We start from the raw sequence: 23708 nt of genomic DNA on the forward strand, positions 1-23708 counted from the left end.
CAATAAATATAATAAGGTCAAAGCTAACAAAACTACAATTGGATGCATCAAATTCAAAATTCCAGTTGCTGTTGGTGACTATTCAAAAAGTGTTTCCCACCAGTGATGTTCCCCATCTTTCTTCACTCTTTCTAGGACATGGTGTATCTTCTCTGCGTCACGATGGACAGTAATCAGGGTTCTTTGTCCCTTGTTCTGAATTTGTTTTAGCAATTGACTCAGGTCATCATGTTGCAACAGTTTTCTTAGCAATGTGCGATTAATTCCAGTGGAGATAGGCAATAAATCTTGATATAATGTATAGTTAGATTGTAGCAATTGGGGGGTTGTGAGAGGAGCTGAATAGTTAAGTCGCATCTGTCACAGACACCCATTGAAAATCTAATGTAGCCATGATAACATTGATTTACAAAATATTGATAGGTAGTTTTAACCCCCCCCTTTATTTACAAGTAAGTATGAAAAATGTATTAGATAACAAAACATTGCATTGTTTCATGACACACAAATAGCTATGAGATGCACGTTGATTGTACGTATTAGAAATGTTTTTAAATCAATAGCTGAGAATTGAAACTAATACTAAATTTTAAAATGCCATAGTTCTTACTTAGCAATGTGTTTTTATGTCAACTTGGTTCTTATTGTTCTGACTTTGTGACCAAAATTTAGACAGTTGTGAACTACCAGTATGAGAATTTGAGTGCATTAGTATTTCTTCTGGATGAATTGTTGATACCCATACTGTTCTTTCAAAATGGGATAAAGTGTTTAATGCTCCCATTCATTAAATACTAATTTCTGTTATTAGTGATTAAGCCAAGACCACATATTTATTGGTGCCAAGGGATGCCAGCTGTTTAGTGCTTTGGGTGAGTTTTTTTGTTATTTTATACTCTTATATTTTGACATAAGGAGTCTAAATCACATGAGTCTGATTAGTACAGGTGTTGTTAATAAAGGCCTTACTCTTTATGTGTTATAGACAGAAGTAGTAGTGTTGAATAGCTAAGTTGGTTTGTTTTCTTTTGCTTTTTTTGCTTTTGACAAGTTTTAGCTAACTAGAATGAATTTTTGCATACTTGGTCTTTCCTTCTGAAAAATACTTGTTTGGAATATTTGAGTAAAACTGAAGATGAACTGAGAGTGAGATTTAAATTTAAAAAAATGTATTTTTGCACTTATTAAAGTAGTTACCTATTCACAGTATGTCTGTGTGCAAATATTTCGAATTGCCCCCAGCATGTGAGTGGGAATCTAAAATTTGGTATAGAGATCATAGAGTCATAGAATGGTTTGGATTGGGACGGACCTTTAAAGATCATCTAGTCCAATCCCCCTGCCATGTGCAGGGATGTGTTTCAGTAGACCATGTTGTTCAAAGCCCCATCCAACATGATTTTGAATACTTCCAATAATGGGGCATCCACAAACCTGTTCCAGTGCTCCATCACCCCTGTCGTAAAAAATTCTTCCTTTATCCGATCTAAATCTACCCTCTTTCAGTTTAAAACTGTTACCCCTTTTTCCTGTCGCTACAGGCCTTGGTAAAAAGTCTGTGTCTTTCTTATAAGCCCCCTTTTAGGTATTGAAAAGCTGCAATAAGATCTCTCTGGAGCCTTCTCTTCTCCAGGCTGAACAACCCCAACTTTCTCAGCCTTTCTTCATAGGAGAGGTGTTCCAGCCTTCTGATCATTTTCATGGCCCTACTATGGACCTGTGCTGACAGGGCCGTGTCTTCCTGGTGCTGGGGTCCCCAGAACTGGATGTAGTACTCCAGGCAGGGTCTCACAAGAGCAGAGTAGAGAGGGACAATCACCTCCCTTGGCCTGCTGGCCATGTTTCTTTTTATGCAGCCCAGGATGCAATTGGCTTTCTGGGCTGCAAGCTCACATTGCTGGCTCATACCCAGTTTTTTGTCCACCAATATACCCAAGTCCTTCTCTCCAGGGCTCCTCTCAATCAATTCATCCCCCAGCCTGTATTGATATTGGGGATTGCCCCAACCCAGGTACAGGACCTTGTACTTTGCCTTGTTGAACTTCATGAGGTTTGCATGGGCCCACTGCTCAAGCCTGTCAAGGTCCCTCTGGATGGCGTCCCTTCCCACTGGTGTAGAAACTGTACCACTCAGCTTAGTGTCATCTGCAAACTTGCTGAGGGTGCATTCACTCAGTCCCACTATGTCATTTATGAAGGTATGAAACAGTATTGGTCCCAGTATGGACCCTGGAGGGATACCACTTGTTACTGGTTTCCATTTGGACATTGAGCCGTTAACTATAACTCTCTGGGGCCATCCAGCCAATTCTTTATCCATCTAACAGTCCATCCGTCAAACCCATATCTCTCCAAGGAAGTGGCAAGAATGTTGGGGGGGGGGACTGTATCAAAGGCTTTACAGAAGTCTAGGTAGATGACACCCGTAGCTCTTCACTTGTCCGCTGATGCAGTCACTCCATTGTATAAGGCCATTAGATTAGTCAGGCACGATTTGCCTTTGGTGAAGCCATGTTGCCTGTCTCTCATCACCTCCTTGTCGTCCATATGCCTTGATGTGCCTTCCAGGAAGTTCTGTTCCCTGATTTTACTGGGCACCACGGTGATGCTGACTGGTCAGTAGTTCCCAGGGTCCTCCTTTTTACCCTTTTTTTAAAAAAGGGTGTGGTATTCCCTTTCCACCAGTCACTGGGGACTTCGCCTGACTGCCATGAGATAGGCATGAGCGACAAGGTACCTTTTATGGGAACAACAAAACATTGCTGTTTCTCAATAAAGGAAGTTGTGTTTTACCTGCAGAGAAGTAGGCTATTGCTTGTAATTTTTCTAACTGCACTGAGGATGCCTCTAGAACACACTGAGATGTCTACGTTTACCAAGTAGTTACAAGTTCAGCCCAGAGGAGAATGGCTGTAGCAGGTCTGGTTTTCCTGTCAAACTATATTTTGGTTCAGGAGGAGGTACGCTGTTCTTAGAGAATGATTTCAGATAATCTTGTTGTTCTTTGTTGTTATTGAGTATGCACTGTTTCAACTATTTCACATGCTGTTTAGCTCATGACTTAGAAGACAGGCAAATATTCTCCTATTTGTCCACAATTTCACAGGATTTGAAAAGTGCTACAAAGTCATTTCAGGCAGAGTTGACATGATGGACTCAAATTCTACTTGATTAGTCATGGTAATTCAGAGTGAGTATAGCCAAATGTACACGTATGGTTATATTGTCTGTAAAATAAAACTACTTGTGCATTCCTGTATTCTTGAATGCATTGAAAATCACAAATGCATTATGTTTGTATTAATCCAGAGCATTATATTTAAATAAAACTGAGGCCTATGTTGAAACTTTTAGGTTATCCTGTGCTCTCAAATAAGTAACTGAAGTCTTAAAATAACTCTCAGAATTGTAGCACTTCCAGAAAGCAGTCGTGTGACTTAGAAAATTCATGTCTTACTCCATTCTGTGCATCTTCTATCCAAATTACTTCAATGACTACGCTTAGTTTTAATTGAAGTAGTTTAGATATTTATAGCTCAAAATGAAAACTCACAGATGAGTTATCCTCTCCTTGATCTATAAAGGGATTAAAGCAAACCCTTACCTCTAACTGAACCCCTTGCTTTCTCCTATCCTCTCCTCTTTGAAAACAATTCTTACATCAACCAAGTGTTAAGTTTTCAATGTTGAGCGCTGAGGAAAAAGCAATTGTCAGTGTAACGGCTGTACCAGTGAATGAAGGCATGCAGAGCGTCCTGACTGTGCATTCACCAAAGAGCAAGCTATTCAGTGAGGGTGGCATTGTGTGTCATAAGTCCATGTCTGTCTGATACCTTCTGTCTACCATTTAATGCATGTTTATTTCTGTCCAGTCCTCTTGTGATGGTACTGATCTGACTTTTGTGATGTTAATTCATTGACTATGTCATGATGGGCCAGGAAATATCTTGTATTTCATGTCCATTGATGCCATAATTATTTATGTCAATTAAGAACGTGTAATAAAATTATTCAGTTAAGTGCATTGCTGTCTTTTTGTCACACTGATGGACTAATCTGAGAGTCCATTTATGAAATCATGTGTAATGACAGCATCTTTTAGTATAAGTTGTGTAGTATTTTTGCTTAGACTGCTATTACTGCATCAACATTGTTACACGATAACATTGTATTATTTTTATGGTGCCTGTTTGCTTTCAACAGAGTTCTGGGTAAGGATGCAATCTCGTGGGGGGTGTGCGTGTGTATTTATCTACACACAATTTTTTATATTCTACATATATGTGTAAGTAAAGCAGTATACTATCTTTTTCCATTTTTGATTCAAAGATACCTTTGTTGCCAAAACTACCAACAGAGACAAGACAACAGGAAATTCTTTAAATAGAAAATTATGGCTGGAAGATACGTTAAACTATTTTTCAGATATCGTAAAATTACCTGTTGGTTGCATACCCTTTATACTGCAACATTAAGAAATTGGGGAAGAAGGGGGGAAGATACACTTGTTTGCTGATGGCATCTATTTTGAAGCTATCAATCTGGTCAGGTCACATACAGCCTTCTTACAAGTGTCTACCTGGCCATTAGATGTAACACTGTGTACTGTGTGTCAGTGGCTTTTGTGAACCTGAAAATAATCTAATGTTATCTTTAGAGCCTGGTGCGTATAAGGCACTAAGTTTTCTTGTGAGGTACTGATCAGTCTTATCTTCTAGTGACTTTTTAGGTTATTGAAAAGCGTAGGACCTCAAAGACAGGTTCTGTAAAGCATAAGAGCGTTCTGTACTGTGACCACTCAGCAGGACTGGGTGGGTTGTAGAGAGAATACCTCTTATTTAGAAATATAATATGTGACTGGAAATCACAAAGAAACACTGGCACAGCAGGATCAGGAGAGCCTGCACTGGCAGCATAGAACATTGTAAGTTTAAAAGTCTTGTGAGACATCAAGAAGCAAGTCTGTCACTTGCATGTAAAGTGTATACATCAGCTTGATTAAATGCTTGAGCACTTTAGTCACAAGTATACTAGAAGTTAGGGGAGTCCAAAACAATCCATGCTAGCTATTTTCTTGCAGATGTTTCAGTGCTTATACCAGCCATGTTATTTCACGGTTTGTTGTTTCCCCCCGCCCCCCCCTCGATTCTATATAGTATTTTGCATTTCCATACAAATTCTTCCAGCCTGACAGTCATGCGTATTTCACTTTGCATTGAAAGATTCACTTCATAAAACAGAAAATTGTCAGTATCTGATTATTATAGAGTTCTTACTAAAAATTAACAGTAAACCAATAGCTCCCTCTGTCCTCCCAACTGTTTCATTTTCCCTTTTGGGGTTATCTACTGATTAAAAAACTAAAATAAGAGTTTGTGTCCTGTGCTTCTTTAGCAATTATTGGGGGTGGGAAGAGGTTGTTTGGGTTTTGGTTTTTTGTTTTTTTTTTCTGTTCTGAGGGTGTTCTCTTCCAGATTTCAGAAGATGGTATCTTCCTAATTAGTAAATAATAATTTGTAATGCTATAAAAATTTAAGGTATGATATGTACACTGCTAATAGTTAACATGCTTTGAAATAAATACAGTAAAACATCAAAGAGTTCTGATTTCAAACTGTAGGTAACTGAGACGCTTGATGTATGAATTTATACTAAAGGAGGAGGTTTTTCAGTTTATCCTTGTTCTCAACACAGTGCATGACAGCCACGTAAACAAAAATTAAACCTACCTGTAAATTTAATACCCAAGCTGTCATGAATGTATAGTTCCTGTGACAAATAAAAAAGAGATACTGCTTATGTTTTTGGCACTCCTCTCACTGCTAATTGTCCTGGTTTCGGCTAGGATAGAGTTGATTTCCTTCCTAGTGGCTGGTGTAGTGCTGTGTTTTGGGTTTTAGTAATATTGATAACACGCTGATGTTTTGGCTGTTGCTAAGCGGTTTTTACACTGGTCAAGGACTTTCTTCAGCTCCCCGTGCTCTGCCAGGTGCCCAAGAAGCTGGGAGGGGACACAGCCAGGATAGTTGATCCAAACTGGCCAAAGAGCTATTCCATACCATATGACATCATGCTCAGTATATAAAGCTGGGGAAGCAGAAGAAAGGGGGGGACATTCGGAGTGATGGTGTTTGTCTTCCCAAGTCACCATTACGCATCATGGAGCCCTGCTTTCCTGGAGATGGCTGAACACCTGCCTGCCCATGGGAAGTAGTGAATTAATTCCTTGCTTTCCTTCGCTCGCGCGCGCGGCTTTTGCTTTCCCTATTAAACTGTCCTTATCTCAACCCACGAGTGTTCTCACTTTTACTCTTCCGATTCTCTTCCCCATCCCACCGCGGGGGGGGGAGAGTGAGCGAGCGGCTGCGTGGTGCTCAGTTGCTGTCTGGGGCTAAACCATGACACTAATTTAAAAGCTTTTCCTATAGCAATTCAGCATCATTAGTGTAAAAGAATGCCAGATTAATTCTCTGCTGATAAAGCAGTGTAGAAATACTCAAAACTTTCTTTGTTTAGGTCACTTTTAAGTTTCCATTATACAAATAACTGTGTGCAATATTGATACAGTTTTACATAATTTTGATATCAAATGTCCAGAGCAGTATTTATGCTTGGATTTCTCTTCCAAAAGGAAAGTAAATTGTTTTAATTAAGAATATTTGTCTTTCCCTGCTTATAAGCCAGAGGGATTCTGTGTTTTGTGACTTACACTAATGTTTAATAAATTCACGACTTCACTTGCAAACAAATACTTTTGCTGTATCTAGTCATGCCATTAACCTTTGTCAGTGGCTTATCTTATGTTTGTCCCTGCTTCTGAGCTTGCTGCTGTTAAAAATCAGTAAGAAAAATCCAATTTGCTTTGCAAAGAACACATTCAAGGCCTAAGATACTCTTCATTTCTTTATGACATTCAGTGTGATGATGAACTACAATTACTTTCACTGTAGGCTGAGGGAAAATCCCACTTTTCAGGAGATATGCAGTGTGCTCTGTTTTTTCGTGCATAATTCTTTAGTTGTGGTGTGCAAACTGGATAGCAGGATGAGCATCTTTATCTGACATTAGAAGTGTTGTGAATAATCTTAGTTTTAATGAGTAATTTTCACTAACTTTCAAATGACATCTGTATACTGCCTTGTATGTGTAAGTTCTCAGCTGTTCAAGGTACACTCTTGCTGACCTCTTGAGCTGTTAATGTACACTTGAGTAGGCTGAATGTTCCTTGGGCTCGCTGAAGATTGATACGTCCCAGGCCTTGACAGCTGTAGTGTTTTTCTGTGCCAACTTCAGACAGTCTAAGCAGCCCTTTTTTGGAAGAAATTGTTTGGCTTCCAAGACCATTCAGGGAACAGCCTTACCAAGTCCATTAATTGTGCCAAGAGCTTAAAAAGGCTGTTTAAACTTCTTTTCATCTTAAAACTGTAATAATTTCTGGCTAATACTCATTCTGTTATACAAAATGCTCAATTACTTATAGATGAAACAGTTTTAGCTATTAAAATGTTTGGCATGTTAAAGAGAAGTCAGTCACATTTTATGGTAACTTACCATTCATTGACTAATGTTTTACTAATGTTTTATTGTCATAATGAGAAATTTTGTACATTTCTGTGTAAACTTTCTTTTTATGTAATAAAGTTCACAGATTTTTAACTGCAGATGATGTTTTATTTTTTTACTGGTAACATGTATTTAAGGACACAAATTATTTAACAGCATCTTCATTCTTTTGGCAGAAAGGCCACTTAGGCAGGACACTGCTTTGTTTTGTGTGCATTTACAGAAATACAAATATGCCGTGAAAGGCATTTGCTGATTTAGATTAGAATATCTGTTGATGTAATTACTGTATTACTTTATAGTTCTGTGTGTGCTCATTCATAGGTTCCAGTAATAACTTTAAATACCAGTTCCTGCTATCACCAAGAATAAACAGCATTTATTGAAATGGTGTTGTTTTGCAGTTCTGGAAATTCCAGTGATTTTTCACTTATTTCCAGATGACTTGGGAAGGTTTTTGATTGTTTGTTTGTGGGTTTTTGGTTTTGTTTTTTCTTTTTTTTTTTTTAATGGACACTACTTAGCCTGTTCTGTGTAGCTGTTTCTTTGAAGTTTTAGTGCACACTGTTCACATTCAATATTCCTTACTGCAAGCTTTTTTCTTTTTAAGTTAGGACGGCTTTTTCATTCCTTCTTCATCTACCATTCTTTCAGCACAGACAGAAATATTGCACAACTTAGTTATGTAAGGCATGGCAGTTTCACTGACATGAGTACAACTTGGAGTTGATTTACTCTTCCTTGGACAACTTTGAAAGTAATCTGTTTGTGAAATAGTTATAGGTGCTTTAAGGTTAATCTGAACTGCTTATTCAATTAAAAGAGATCATTTGTACCTGAGTATCTGTGTTCTCATTAGGAAGAAAATGTTCATTGAAACTTCATATTTTATATATTATCAAAAGGTCAATTTCTGGGAGATTTGGCAAAGTTTAGGTAGAAACTAGGTTGTCAGAGACTCAATGCATGCTGGATACTCAGCAAAAATCATGGGAGGGATGTGAACATTTCCCTCCTGTTGTATTGTACATATATATATTTTGTACATATCTGTTCATTAGGAACAATTCAGTATGTGTTACTGTAGTTTTCCCTTTTTGTCATTTTTTGTAATGGAAGAATGCTGTGCTTAGAAGTATGTGTCTGAAAGTTGTGCATTATTCTGTCTTCTTTTGATATCTTGTGCTGTTCCCCAGCTGGGATCTGGAGTGTGTAGGAACCTGGAGGGTAGGACAACAGGCAGCCGCTACTGCTTGTAGTGAGTCTCGTGGCATTTGATAGTGCTTCTTGGAGTCATACAGAAGCCTAAGTGTCTCAGTTCTTCTAATAAATAAATAAAGAAGGAGAAAACCCAATAGCTGCTTCTGTGGTTTTGTATACAGGACAGTAAAGGGAAAAGCAAAGGAAGCCTGATGGTAAGCAAATCCAAATCTTTAAACAGGCAAACAAAACTGAACTGAAGAATGCTCATGAGCTCATAAATCAGCATCAGAAACTTCAATTGTTTGTTTGACTCAAGATTTTTGAGCGTTTGCAGGTAGAATACTGTTGACACTTTGTTATATTTGTAATGACTTCATGGTCCTTAGACTAAATTGTTAGTGATTTTAAGTAGTTTAGTGTAAAAATACACAGTGAATTGTGTATTAAAGATATTAAAAATATTCAAGCACTATTGTCATTTCAGTTCTGCTCTCCATATCGCTGATTAGCTGAGAGATTTGAATGAAAATTATTTCAAAATTAGAATTAGACATAGTTTATTAGATGTAGTGGATTATTCCTCCATTATGGTTCAGAGAGTTCCTTATACTCAAAGTGGTGTCATTTAGAGTGTAAGAACTGCTGACTTACTGTCCTTCTAAATAATTGAAAAGAACTCACATTTCCATTGGTATTATTTAGTGAGTTTTTGTTTGGCTTTGTGGTTTTTCTTTGCTGGGCTCCCACCATAAATACAAGATATTTTTAGATGTTAAAAATACTCAGAATCCTTGTTCTGTATAGATCCTAATGCTTTTTGGAAGCCTGCAGCAGTTTTTCCAAATCTGAAAAACATTTTCATTTCTCATTTCTGTTTCTGCCTGAGAAGAAGCAGTAGGTCATGCATGGTTCACAATGTACACACATTGTGACTTTTCAGATGGCATGGTAAGGCATTTTCAGGATTTTTTGAGGACACATGAAAAAAGTGCACAGTTTTTATAGTCTGTCAGACTAGATACATAGAAATCCAGAATATTAAGTGCCATAAGGTGATAGCACACAATGAGAGGTTGTACTTTTTAAAAAAAAAAAAAAGAAAAAAGTGGATAGCCATCTTTTTTGGCCTGAACTGAGTAACCTAATTAATATGATGCTTTCTGTTTGTCTTTTAACTTAATTCCTAGCTGAAAGTGAATTTATTTTTAGCATTTCTACTGAATAAAGTCTTGGATACTGATGTGAAGTCATTTTGAGTTCTTATTTATATGACATATGTCTTAGTTTTGGTGTTATCTTTCTTCAAAAAGTGAATGCGGTCATGCACCTTAGTGCACCATAATCTAGTTAGTTACTAAATGTTTGCTTGCACACAGCAGGGTGGCTTTCAGTTTTGAAGAGAGTCCTTACACTGCAAACCCAATTTGGTTAGAGAAAGATGATGTTCCTTTCCAGGGTTTTTGAAGAACAGTTTGTGCCCCATTTCTTTCTACACAAAGTTTTTTGTTAATTGTTTGGTTTTGTTTGGAAATACCACAAATGGAGTCTCCCTGTCAACACTGTAAAAGTTGCGTACATCCTACAAAGGCAGTTAAATGAAATTTCTCTGGTTTTATGAAAGACACACTCTTTCTGCTGTAGTCCAGTTTGCATAAGTTTATAATAGTCTTGAATTACGAGGTCTTAGTGGCCAGAGCGTTTGTTTTATTTACTTTTTAACACAATCAGAAAGCTAGTTGGATTTGTTAGTGGTGTGCATTCTTACAGTAGGTGGGTGAATTTTTCTGGATTTACAGCAGTACCTTGATAAGGCATCTAGTCTCCATAAAGTTTTCTTCCTTGCTTGCTTGAAGAAGTTGATGGCGTTTAAAGGCTTAAATAAATGTAAACTAGAAATGATGGTAGTTGAAAGAGGAAGATGTTTTTTAAACCAGCAATCATAAAACCCCTCACTTCTGACTTGCTCAGCTTTTTTCTTATGTTTTCTCATAAGTTCAGCATTGCTTCACTTCTCTATGCAATTTTAAAATTCAAAATATCTACATTTCTAAATTTGAAGGAAAGACACATCAGAACTTTAAAAAAAATCTTTGAGGCTTTCCTCATAAATCATGGAGAAAATAGGTACAACCGTCTCTCCTATTTCTTCTATAACCATTGTTAAAGTTTGTTATATCCATAATTCAATGTATTTGGCTATTGTGGTATTAATCTTGATAAAATAATTTAGACTCAGTACACTGATAAATCTTGATGAAAATCTGCTAGCTTTAAAGAGATCTTTTGATTTCATATTGAAGATAGTTGTCTTGTTCTAAAGAAAGAGAAACATTAAGATGGAGTGATTGTCATGTGCTAGAGCTGATATTGCTTGTAAAATTCAAGTCTGCTTCCTAGAAGGCAAAACTGATTAGGAACAAATGAAAAGAAAGATAGCAAAAATAGGAAAAGCAATTTCTGCTCCTGAGATTTACTCTAATCGTATAGTATGTGGTCTTTATTGGCTCTTGTGAGACCTGTCAAACTTGGCGTTCTGTTGAGCTGTTTTGTGTCTTAGACAACCATTGCTTTTAGCTGTTTCAAGTCATGGGCGTGTGATACTGTGACCAAAGGTGCAATCTGTTCTTATTCATAAAAAATGAGAAATCGGGGAAAGAAGAAATTAAGTGGGAAAGCTATGAAGAAACCAAATAGTGGAGGTGAAGATAGGAACTCAGGTCTTCTGTTTCATTTGATAATCGGGATTCAGGCAGAGTTGTGCAGAGATGAGATACTGTGTTGTTTGTTTAGCCGATTTTAGTGAGGTTCTGTTTTACTAATGATACCTGTGATATCTTTGTGGGGAAATGGATAGCTGTAGTAGTGTTGGTTTCCTTTTAGGTCATGTATTGTCCTCATGCAAATTTTATTTCTCTTTAACATTAAAAAACTAGTAAAAGGTAGACTAAGCTGCACTCCTGTGATTTTTACCCGTTGGATAGATCTAGCTGCCAATATGACGGTTTTGGCTTATTAATTTCTAATTTTATGTTATGCTGTTTTTTAGCATGTTTGGTCTTAGTCCAGCCCATGGTTAATGTACATATGCTTTCTTATTGTTCTCCTTGTCTTAATCTTTTGCTGATTTTTTTTTTCCCTAACATTTTTATATAATTAACACATTATGGTTTTAGTTTTTAACATAACTACATCAATATTAGTGCTTCCAGTAATAAAACTGTATTGGAATAAAAATACACCAGTGCAAAATAACAACTTATGTGTAGTAGAAAATATAAATCTGGAAAAGCTTTTAGCTGACATCTAGTTTTCACAAAATTTCTTCAGTGTATTTTTAAAGAACACTGTTTTCTTACTCTCACTTGAGAATTTTTTCAGAAGCTTTTATATAACGCAGGTTAGCTGAGCATATGTTAGAAGACTGATTTACTGTCTATTTTGAAATAAATCTGAGCTGCATATGCTAAAACTTAATGTCGAAGCATGTATTCCAGGCCCAATGTTTATTAAGAGAAATTGGGTCCTACTGGTAGAAGTACCAGTAATTGATATAGCAAAAGGCAGCCTTGTTTGAATAATGTTGATTTCTGCTGCCTTATGTCATGTTGTATACTCTTCTATTATTGGTTGTAGGTGTTTGTCTTCCTTCATATTCTATATGGTTAAAACTTTGTTTATTCAAGAGAACTGTTTGCAGTGGTGGTTTTTTTTATTCACAGGACAGTGAGTAACTTGCAGGGAATTCTCACTAAAATAGAGGGGTTTTTGTAATTGTCTTTTGAATATGCACAGTATAACTTTTTTGTCTATAAAAGGCGTAGCATACATTTCATGTATTTTTGTCTTTTTTTCCTGTTTCTAAGGCTGATAAAGAATTTGTGTGGTCCCTGTGGAAACGTCTCCAAGTGTCAAGTCCAGATCTTACTCAAGCAGTCAGCTTGGTTGTGGAGAGGTGAGTTTAAAGATTTAACATGATACTAAAACCAAAAACAAACAAAACCCCCCTGCTGGTACCATATTCTTTATCTTCTTAATTGAGAACTATGTAGGATTTTAAAAATGTGTTACAAAAATTCCATTATTAAATTTTGTCAAGAATACCTGGAATATGTTACAAGTTTCTTTTTTTGGTATAAGTTGAAGGATACTTCAAAATCTGTTTTCATTGAGGTTGCTGTGCTGCAATTGAATTCAATTTTTAAATTATAAATGTACTGCATATTCTGTTTTTCTATTGAAAGAGCAAGAGGACATTTTCCAGTGTCATAAGTGGTTGGATAACAGTTACATATGTAAATTACATTTATCTGCATTCTTAAAGAAGTGAAAGGCTAAGACATGGTAAGAGGAGAGATGACTGCAGTTTACTTATTACTCCTCTGTGATATTAATGATGACAATTTTCTCATGGTACTTGCGTATTATCATCTGATTGCTATAAATGTTAGTTAATCATCACAGTATGTGATTGATTGTTTTAGAATGCTAATATTTACAAATTTATAACTTTAGTAGGCCAAAGATAGGGAGAATATGAATGAGTTGGTAACGTGACTGTCAGAATTCAAACACTTGACCTTATGGTCAAAAGATTTGTCTGTTCTGTCTCTCAGGATGCATAAGTTCCCTTTTTTGAAATGAAAAAGTGGATTTTTTTTTTGAAATGAAAAAGTGGATTTTTTTTTTAAATGAAAAAGTGGAATTTTTTGAAATGAAAAAGTGGATTTTAACTTCTTTAAATGGCTTGCCAGCATTACTTGGGAAGCTTGTCATAGAGCCAGGAGAAGTACTAGCTCTTTTGGGATCAGTGCTTTGATCTTGAAAGGCATATTTTGTTTGTTCACATCTTTCCGTTCTGGACTTGATCATTAAATGTTCTTCCAATTCTGAAAACAGAAGCATTGAGTTCTTTAGCTGGGAGTGTATTCACTATAGTGTTGTCCCATCTTCTGCATTGTATAAAGCAATTAAAATTTTGTCAAAAAATACAGTGTGATCATGTAACTAGAGTTAATATTCTCAAGTGTTCATATCCAGGGTAAGAAATTGATGGTATAAGCACATGCAGCTTGTTTTAAGACAGCTGTTACCTGAGAATTCACATGTAGTCACCAACGATGGTGTCAAATAACTTCTGGCTCTGTACTGGGACACTTACCTGCAGAGAGAAGTAGCTTGGCTTTTAGGACAGTGTACTACTTTCACATTGCTTGGATGTTTTGATTTGGGAAGTAATTTTAATATATGAGGACCACTTAGGAACAGATTTATGGTGTTCCTCATTTATATTGAAATGCAGATTCTTACTGAATTGTTTCATGACAAAATTTGGTCATATTTTCATGAGGACAGTGGTGGTAGTATCAATCTTCCGTCTTCAAACATTAAAAAAAAATGCAAGAACTGCTTAAATTATATAAATGCAGTATTTAATGTATGTAAACATATATTACATGTATATAAGCACAAGTATATTGAAAACATTAAAAAATTGTTTTGCCTTAACCAGATTTTATAGACAGGTGAACAATATGGAAAATGTTAGCTCATTCACATGAAGCTTAGTAAGATAGAAACAGAGATGTTCAGGCTTATATTAACATTTTTGATCTGTGTTGCATATAAACAATAATCAGGATGTTAGGACAAATTGACGCATAGAGATGTTAGAAAGCATGCATTTAAACAGTGTTGAATACAATGAATTATTTGGAGTTCTTGAATTGTACGCCTATATAAGATACAGTCTGTCTTCCCTGTTTATTCTTCTTCATATCTAGGAATATTTTTATGCTTAGTAGTTATCCCTTGCTTTAAATGATTTTATACTTTATTTAGAACAGAAATTGACAATTGAGTCTGCATTATCATGACTGATACAAGGAACATGGGGCTCTTACATGCCACCTTGATGCCCACAAGCATGATAATGAGCTGAATTTTTTTACAATGGTAGGAATATTTGTGAAACCCTTTTAATGTAGTGTTCAGCCTCTCAGAAGACTTCCCACAGGAATCTGGTGTATAATGATAGTCTATTATATATGAAGGTAAAGATATATTCTGTATATGTACTTTGCACTTTGTATAGAGGCTGGTGATTGGTACTCTTATGTGAAAGTGTGACAACCTACTTCTATGAAGGTGCTTGTCTAGTTTTTTATGTCCTCTCAGAATAACACTAATGCTTCAGAACACCTTTTGTGAACTCAAGGCTATACATCTATATCATACCTTTCCCATGCTTCTCAGAGTTAAGGAATTAAGAAAGAAGAAACTGCTTCCACAGCATCTTTTTAGGTGTTATCATTACCTCAGAGAATCCTGGAATAGGTTTGGATGAAACCCATTCAGTATATAGGAGTTTTATTAATCACGACTTTGAACTTTGGGGTTGCTTTGATTGGACAGATGGAGCAATAGTGTGTATTTTTCTCTGTAATTGATGCAGCTTCATCTCTTTTGCCTGAGAACAGTCTAATTGCTGCTTTGGAAATAATTTCTAGCCCAGCTTTACCTGTGAATCTTGTGCACAACCAAATTACAGCCCCATATATTCTCTCGTAACTTTTCCAGCTATAACTTTCCATAATCTTTTCCTAGGTAGCTTCTGTTTCGTGAATGTACCTCTTCGCACTCTCATCCTTTCAGAAAAGTTTTTGTCTTATTCCCTGCCTTATAGCAGTAAATATATATATATGTGTCAGTTTATCTCAGTTCCAATATGTTGATTAGATTTCCAGGGAATCTCCTACCTAGCACTGCTGCTGTCCAGAAAATTACAGGACAAGTGATTTTCTGGCTTTGTTAATCTAGGAAAAATGTGTGGATTTAAAGGGTAAAGAGATGGGATTACCAAGTAACAGTTATAAGCAGAATGATTCCTGAAGCATGTCACTTGGCAGATCTGTGCTGCTCATAGCCTATTTTTCTCTATTCTACACAGTTGTATCAAGAGCTGGAAATTGAAAATTTACACTGAAATCTGATAAAAAACAACTTGAGTCTTCTTAGAGACTTTTTTCCCTTCTCATCTATATTAGGAACAACACTGACTCAGTCCTGTCCAAGTTGATAAAGTTTTCCTTCTTGCCCTGGCTTACTAGGAGATTTTGAGATACATAGAAACAGAATGAAAAGGATTTAAACCTTTTGTTGTTTCTGCTTGGGGCTGTGTGACATGAGTACCACCAATGTTTGCATAGCTTAATTCTTCTGTGTGTTCTTTCCACCAAAAATTCTGTAACCGAGAAACTTTCAGTGCCCACCAAGTCTTTGTTATAGACTACCTGAGATCAGAAGCCAGCTACCTGATGGAAGCAGACAGAATAAAAGAAAGCATAGTCATGTGTATTCTATGTCATATATATAATGAACCAAACAATATTGTCTAGTGGATTTCAGTCTTTAAATTGATGAAAGCAACAGCCAGACTTTCCTCTGGAGATAACAGTAACAGGAATAAAAAGATGCAAGTGTGAAAGGACAAAATGCTCACTTACAACCTTGTACACCATGAATGTGTGATGAAGAAAAAAGAAAAAACAGATATTGGGAGAAATTGAGTGGGCCGTACTAGCCATACAGTCAGGTAATTTATATTTGTAGCATTAGACAATTCCTTATAGTATCTTTTTCTCAAACCAGGAAAATGTAAAAAGCATCATTTGGGGACCATAGGGGGGGAATTAATAGTAGGTTTCCATTATTTGTCTGCTATTTTGAAGTGCTTTCATGGTCCCAAAATAGAAGTTCGCCTGCCCTAAAATTGTAAAAATGTAGCTGGTACCTTTTTATGGCTGTGCTGTTGATTCCTGTAATACACCAATGATATTTTACTTTTCAGCAGTCTTTGCAGTTCTTGCTGGATAACTGTAACTATATTCCCATTTTAATATTCAGATATAAACAAAAAATTATCTTTACTGTGCAAATGAGAAATGCCTTTGGGATATATAAAAGCCTCCAGGTATTTTCAAACAAGCCATTGTAAAAGTACTACTCATGTTAGTGTACTTTCCAGCTACTTTAAATACTATTGATCTCGGTATTATGTAAAGAGTATGCTATTTCTAGTTCACTACCTTTTGAAACATTCTTTTTTTTTTTATGAGTTGAAAAAAAAAAAAGTGCTAGAAAGTACCTTTTACAAGTAAATGCATGTGTAAACTCAAATAGAGTTGGGATTCAGATGAGAGTATCAAAGGTTTTGAAATGTTTTGGTAAACTTGGAGAGCTCTCCTTTAAGACTTTTCTCTTATAATACATGAAATCTTGACAGGTCAACTGACTCTAATTTTCCTCTAGGGCTTCTGGCTGACTTCTTTCCTTTCTTCTGGAAGGGAGATGTAGCAGGATCCGTTAATGATCAAACTGTGGCAGTGATACAAGACTTGGTAGATGTAAATGGGGATTGTATTACGCTAGATGATACCCTTGGAGGTAGTTACATTTGGCAAGCTTGCCTTATGTAAATGTTTTTTCACACCTGAATTCCAAGTGTGCCGTGTCTTGCAAGTCTTAACAAAGAGCAAGAATGGATTTATCATTTCAGGCCGCTCTGAGAAAGAGTGGCAACTTGAATGTTAGAGCCAGTGATTAAGAGAGAATTTTGTTGCTGTTCTTGGGGAGTTACATCTGTCTAAAGGTGTACAAATGGACAAAAACATGGCTGAAGAGCAGATGATCAGAAATAATAAAATAATTTTGGAAAGCTAATCACAGGAACTTAACACTGTGGTTTGCATCCTGTGAATGGCAAATTGTGGAAGAAACATTAAACAGGTTGACATAGATTCCTTACTGACTGACGATATGCAGATGTACTAAAAATAACAAGTACTTTTCATGTAAAAGGATAAATGAGTGTGCTGTATGAATGAGCAATATAGATTGCTGATGTTAATTGAAAAATAATTAAAAAAACTGTATCTTGCATCTTTTGAAGGAATGATAAATAGCTTGCAGAAGCTTTCTTAAACCGCTTGCCATTTTACTCTTGTGCAAATTAACAGGAAACAGAATGACAGAACGAGGAAGTAAACAAGATCTAACACATTTTTAAAGGCCATTAGTGTTTTGTCACTCTGAGTTTAAAATAAAGTGGACTCCCTAGCTATTATCACTCAATAAAGTGGACAGAATAATAGAGCATAAGAGTACAACCTTTCTATCTAAGGTCAAATAATTGTGATTTTTCTACAGTTGATGAAAGTTTAATATCCTGTTTCATTAAAAATTCTCAGAACATTGAACATAAGTCAACATTCCATGGAGAAGAAGGTATTATGCAGCTTGCATGTGTGCATATCTGCATATCGGAGCACAAAATATTGACATGATAATTGCAGTCAAGCCTGATTGAACAGTGGCCTCTGGGAATTCAGCTGGTGTTGTACCAACTGGATGGCTGCTCAGGACACAGTTTGAAAAGCAAGGTGCAAGTTAGCACTTTATTCAGCACAGGCAGGCATCATTTAAAAATCCTTGGGGGAAACCCTGGTGATGTGCAGATGTTAAAGCAGTCTGTTCTGAAGTGCTGATATTTTGAACACTGTAAGAGACTTGTGTATTTTAGATGAAAAATGTTTGCAAAATTATTAGGGAAAAATGTCACTATTTTATTTACTGATCTAGTGTAAAAACATGTTTAGTATTATATGTACATTGCTTAAAATAAGGGGCCTTAAATCACCTAATGAATTAAATCCATCAAGTTAGAGATGCAAAAAAAAATTACATTTTTGTAATGATGCTTTTCCATTTTGATACATATCATGGAACGTAGAACTGGCTCTATAAATAATTTACTAAGGAAATAATGTAATTTTACAATTTTTCTTTAATTAGATCTTAAATTATTTTTGTAAAGAAACAAAAACAGGCATATACAATTTTGCTATAGAAAATAACTACTGTCTTAGAAAACTGCAAAATGTGTGGCATCAATTTAAATTATTTTTTTGCTCCATGCTGTCTAAGTCTTTTTAAAAGTACTATTTGTAAGTAGTAGAAGAAAAAAAAAATTATAATGTGCATCAATTATAATTCATCATGAAGTATAAGGATCTTCTGGAATTTGAGGTGAAAATAAATTCTCAATTAAATGAAAACTATTTAGCTGTATTTTTTTGTCTCTTAATAGGTACACAGAAACACAGTAAGGTTTCTAGTTGGAAGATTAAGGTTTCTGTTTTTGGTCACCACTGACTGCAACCGCAGGGATGTGGTTGTACACAGTAAATTACAATATTGGTGCCATATTTATAGTAACATTGACAGTGTGTGCTCTACGAATTCACTTTGCACATGGGCAATTCATTATACCAACACTGAATATATGCACTTGTGTAAGTCTGCCTGTAAAATAGTTGGAAGACCAGCAGAGATCGTAATCAAATTAAATGCTGCATCACACAAGCTGATATTTTGTAGCTTTTCTAGTTCTGCAGCCCTTTAGATTCAAAGAACTATATTTCAAAAGTAACAATATTTCTAGCAGCAGTTTATTTTTAGTTACATAGGTGTACTGTTAAAATACAGCTTTTGTTCTTTTACCACACAGCCCAAAGATCACAATGTAACCTTAACTTTCTTAGCTATTTAAGGCCAAATCTGTAGATGCGTGTTTTTTTTTAAATCCCGCTCTTTTGTAAAACTGAAAGGACATAGTCCATGAAACCTGTAAACAACAAACTCAGTTTATTAGTTAAAATTATTTTCACTTATTTGATGTAAAAATGACATAATTATATACAACTCTGAATTGCTTTTTCTTGACAAATGGTTAATTGCTTGACTGATTAAGACCTGTGGTATGTTACAAGATGCCTCTTTTCCCAGACTGCTTTTGCTGAAGATTTTAGGAAGCATGGTGTTTTATAAACTTCAACAAACTTCTATTTTTTTAAATCTCAAGGTTTTTGTAGTGCATATTCTGTTTTTGTACCTCATTCATAGTTAAATGTTTTCTCATAGTCTAACGTTTCATTTTTGACAAGCCATTAAAAATGTACCAAACCTCAAAAATATTATCCTGTCCTGTTGTGTGAAGTATAGCATAACACAGGAAAAATGTTAAGCTTAAGAATATTTTCTCAGTTTCTTCATTTTTGTGGGAAGCTGAATCTCGATAATCTTTGTAGCTAAATACATCTGTGTTAAACATTTAAAATAGGTAGTACTCATGGGAAAACTGATTGGAGCTTAAAACTTGTACAAATTGACAGCCTCTCTTCACTCCATTTTTCATCCTAAAGAAGTCTGCAAATATTCTTAGCTCACATCATTATTGCTCATCAGTGGTTCTAATTAGCTAAACAGGAGTTTGTCTCAGTCATTGATCATCATCAGCTTCTTGACAGTGCCTGAATTTTTTTCCCCCATACTCCAGTGGACATTTTTAAATATATTGTAAATACATAATGGCTCAATTAATAAAGTCAGTCAAAGATTTTCCTTAATATTTGTTACCCTTCTAAAAAAGAGGCAGGGATTGCTGCAATTCTTATCAAGTCTCGTTTCAAGGTGCAACAGCAGATCCAAATATGATATGTAAGTTTCAGTCAGTCATACTACCTTGAGTGTCTGTGGGGAACTGTCCTGTAATAAGCAATGGAAGTCGTCCCATGCCAGCAGAAGCTGCTGATAAAGTTCCATATGAGGTTTTAATATATGCTTTAGGCTCTGACAACATCCATTGTGTGCTTAAATTATGATAATTAGAATTTTTTTCTTTAGCTATGGGTGGTAACTGGTGAAACTATTTTGGGGGGCATTACTACAACACGTGCTATCCTGAGAGTCTGAAAGAAAACCTCAGAAAGCCAAAACAACTTGAATTTACTTTAGACTTTTCCCACTTGTTATGATGATGATAGATCTGTATTTATAAACTTCGTTCCTCAACAGCTTTGTTCAAAGGACTGTTTGACCAAGTATCGGATAAACAAGGAAAATACTGCATTTAACTAGAAATGCACTTTGAACCATTGGCTATTGCCTGTAACACAGGCCATTGCTGTGTTACAGGCACATTTTTTGCTTTAACAAAGGTCTGTTTTTCCTCTCCAATCCCAGACCTTATTCTTCAAACTTCTTTCGTGCAGCCTTGTCCTAAAGTCACAGGGCTCCATAAACTCTTGACTACAAATAATACAGCAGAATTTGGTGTGCATACTATTTTTCAGTTCTCCAGAGCAGTTTGTTCTTTTGCTTGGTTCTTGGCTGGTTTATTCACTTTCTTCCCATTCTCTCCATAAAATAAAAAAACCAAAACCCCACAATGGTAGAGTTCTTTCGAGCCTTGCTTTGCGAAATCTACCTGACCCATCAGTTTTTCAGATCAATTAATCCATTAGAAAACAAGTTTAATAAATTTTCAAGTGATGATTACATAGCTGAGTTAAGAGGCTAATTATCCAGTATTTGTGTTTAATTGGGCCTCGTTTTAAAAAAGGCTGACTTTGTGAGAGTAGATAGTGGTTAGAGGAGTTGGGAAGACAATTGCATATTATGGATGGTAAATATACAATGCGTGGTTAGAGCAATGGTTTAGTTTAAGTAGAAATATACAATAAAAACAGCTGAATTAAAATGGAGAGAGAAATACATCACTGTGGGAACAAAGAATGGATAGGACATGTCAGCCAGCGGTTAAGGTCAGGATACTTTTGAGGGCTGGAGGCAATGCTGTTCTGTGGTTCATGGGGCTTATGTGTTTGTTTATTGTATTGTATGATTCTTTCTGCGTCCACACATTACTATTCTAAGTACTTTGTAGTAAAGACCTGCTTTGCTTTTTGTCTTCTGAAGCTCTTAAAATTTTGGATCAAGCAGTTATGCATATGTCTAATCTTAAATTCTTAAGTTGTCTAGCTATAATTAAGACCTGAGGAAACTTGGAGTGCTATAATACTTACAGTTTAGACATAGATTAATATAGCTACATCACTTCCTCAGATAGATTATGGTGTAACGTGCTTATGGGAGAGAGACACATTCTTCCCAAAATATTTGGGTTTTGTGTACTGCAATTAGTATCTTTGAAAAAGGGTAATTGTTGATAGCCATTAAGGACCCCGCAGTGAAGTAATTCAGTATGAAGAAGCATTGGTATTTTTATACTGGGGGAGTTTTTGATTCATTTAAGTTGTGGAATAATGTACAGTGCCTACCATGAACAGTATACCTGTTTCAAGAACATGCACAAACTTCTGTGATAAGTATTATACAAATAATCTATTCGCAGACGTTTTTCCTTACTAACTCCTAAGTTTTAAAGCTGTCCAATATCTTTTAGTACAAAGCTTTATAAGCTTATCGGAAAGTCTTCCACCATTTTTAAAAACCTGACTGAGAATGTGAGTTCTGTAAACTAGTTATGCATTATAAGCAGGGTGGGTCAGTTTCATTAACTGTCATGTATTATGAAACCTGTTTGTTGTTTTCTCTCTTGTGCTCCCTTTTTTGTCCTTAGGTTTTTTTTCAAAGGACATCACAGTGTAACCTTTGGAATACATCAGATAACTTCGGATTTGCATGGATCTCTCTAATTGCAGTCTGCTTAGTTCAGTTTTAGTAGATGTTCAAAGAGAAACTATAAAAAAACCGGCTGTACTATGTATTTCACTGCTCATGTCTTCCTAGCAACCTATCATGACTATTCCTCGATGCTTCTGATTACAGGTGATCAGATGCTTTGAGGTCAGGATCTGATGTGCATTTTTCTGTTAAGTTTCTGTCTCAGTTAAAATGTTAAATACCTTTCAGACATGAAATATATTTTGGAATACTTGTTGAATATTCATGGTTTCACTTTTCTCTGCTCATTACAGCTCCTGAATTATTTTCTTTATGGAAGCAGATTTTTTTAATGCCATACAACTGCTTAAGATCCCATATATTTTTGTTTCTCCTACTTAAATGTAATTTAAATACATATCTCTTCAGCTAGACTTTTCTTGGTTTTCTTCCAGTGCTACAACACATCAGTGCTGCTGTATTTACAGTAGGAGAGTGCTACTTATAGTTATGATGCCTTGAGACCTCAGTTTCCAAAAAACTTATTTTAAATTCCATACCATTTTTATTTAATTCTTTATTTACTCAAGATCAGACTAGATATTTTAGCAGTCATAGAACTTTATTTAAAAAAACATGGTATTGGATGGCCTGTGGGGACAGTGTAGTTTAGCCTTTAAAATCACTGATAACAGTAGAATATGTAGTAATAAATAATAATGGAGAAAAATAATTGCCCATTTATCTGCTATCCTTATTGGTCTCTGTTACAAAATGCTTCAGTAGATGAAGCCTTTTGTGCACAGGTGGATATTCTCATCTACTTTTGATCAGATATACAGTTATGGGTACCACTCTTCCATGCCTTTCCACCTCTGAAATATTCCCATTTTGGCAGAGCAAAAGTTGTGCGAGTAGGATTCTCTGGCTTTTAGGCATGGCTGATATGCAGCCATAATGGAAGTTTAACGGTGTTGTAAAAGCAGCGATAATCTGAATGAGTTTCTGCTTCTCTGTCACCTGTGGTGCTGGGGATGCCTGAAGTATTTGGCCATTTTTAGGGAATACATGTTTCTCAGACCTTTTGTCGCAGATGATAGGAACTCTGTCTTGTGCTAAGGAATCTCTGTCTGTCCTTACTATCGCAACATTTGTTTTCTTTCTGCCTAAAACAGAAGTTAGTAAGAGCACCAACGTTTAAAACTCAGTCAAGAAATAGGATAGCAATGAGATGAGGTGGTTTGTTAAACAAAGTGTTAATGACTCCTCAGCTTGTTTTCTACGAAGTGTTGCAGAGATGATTATAGCCCTGCACTTATTAACCACATAGAGAGGCTCTGCTTGTCCCTATTACCCAAGCTTCTGAGTTGTCTTTTTTTTCCCCCGATAAAAGTTATAGGTTCTATCCATGTGAAAGATAG

General features: G+C 35.8%; 1 protein-coding gene across 6 annotated transcripts in view; it reads left to right on the forward strand.

The window, feature by feature from the left end:
• The window catches only part of CNTLN (centlein), a 199375-nt gene that overhangs the window by 7611 nt on the left and 168056 nt on the right, over positions 1–23708 (forward strand). For all 6 annotated transcript variants that reach the window (XM_072860344.1, XM_072860352.1, XM_072860350.1 and 3 more), the window contains one exon: positions 12630–12718. In XM_072860344.1, the coding sequence (XP_072716445.1) occupies positions 12630–12718 (89 nt within the window). The remainder of the gene's footprint in view (positions 1–12629; positions 12719–23708) is intronic.

The sequence above is a fragment of the Ciconia boyciana genome, chromosome 4, assembly GCF_034638445.1.
Source record: "Ciconia boyciana chromosome 4, ASM3463844v1, whole genome shotgun sequence".
Classification (NCBI taxonomy): Eukaryota; Metazoa; Chordata; class Aves; order Ciconiiformes; family Ciconiidae; genus Ciconia; species Ciconia boyciana.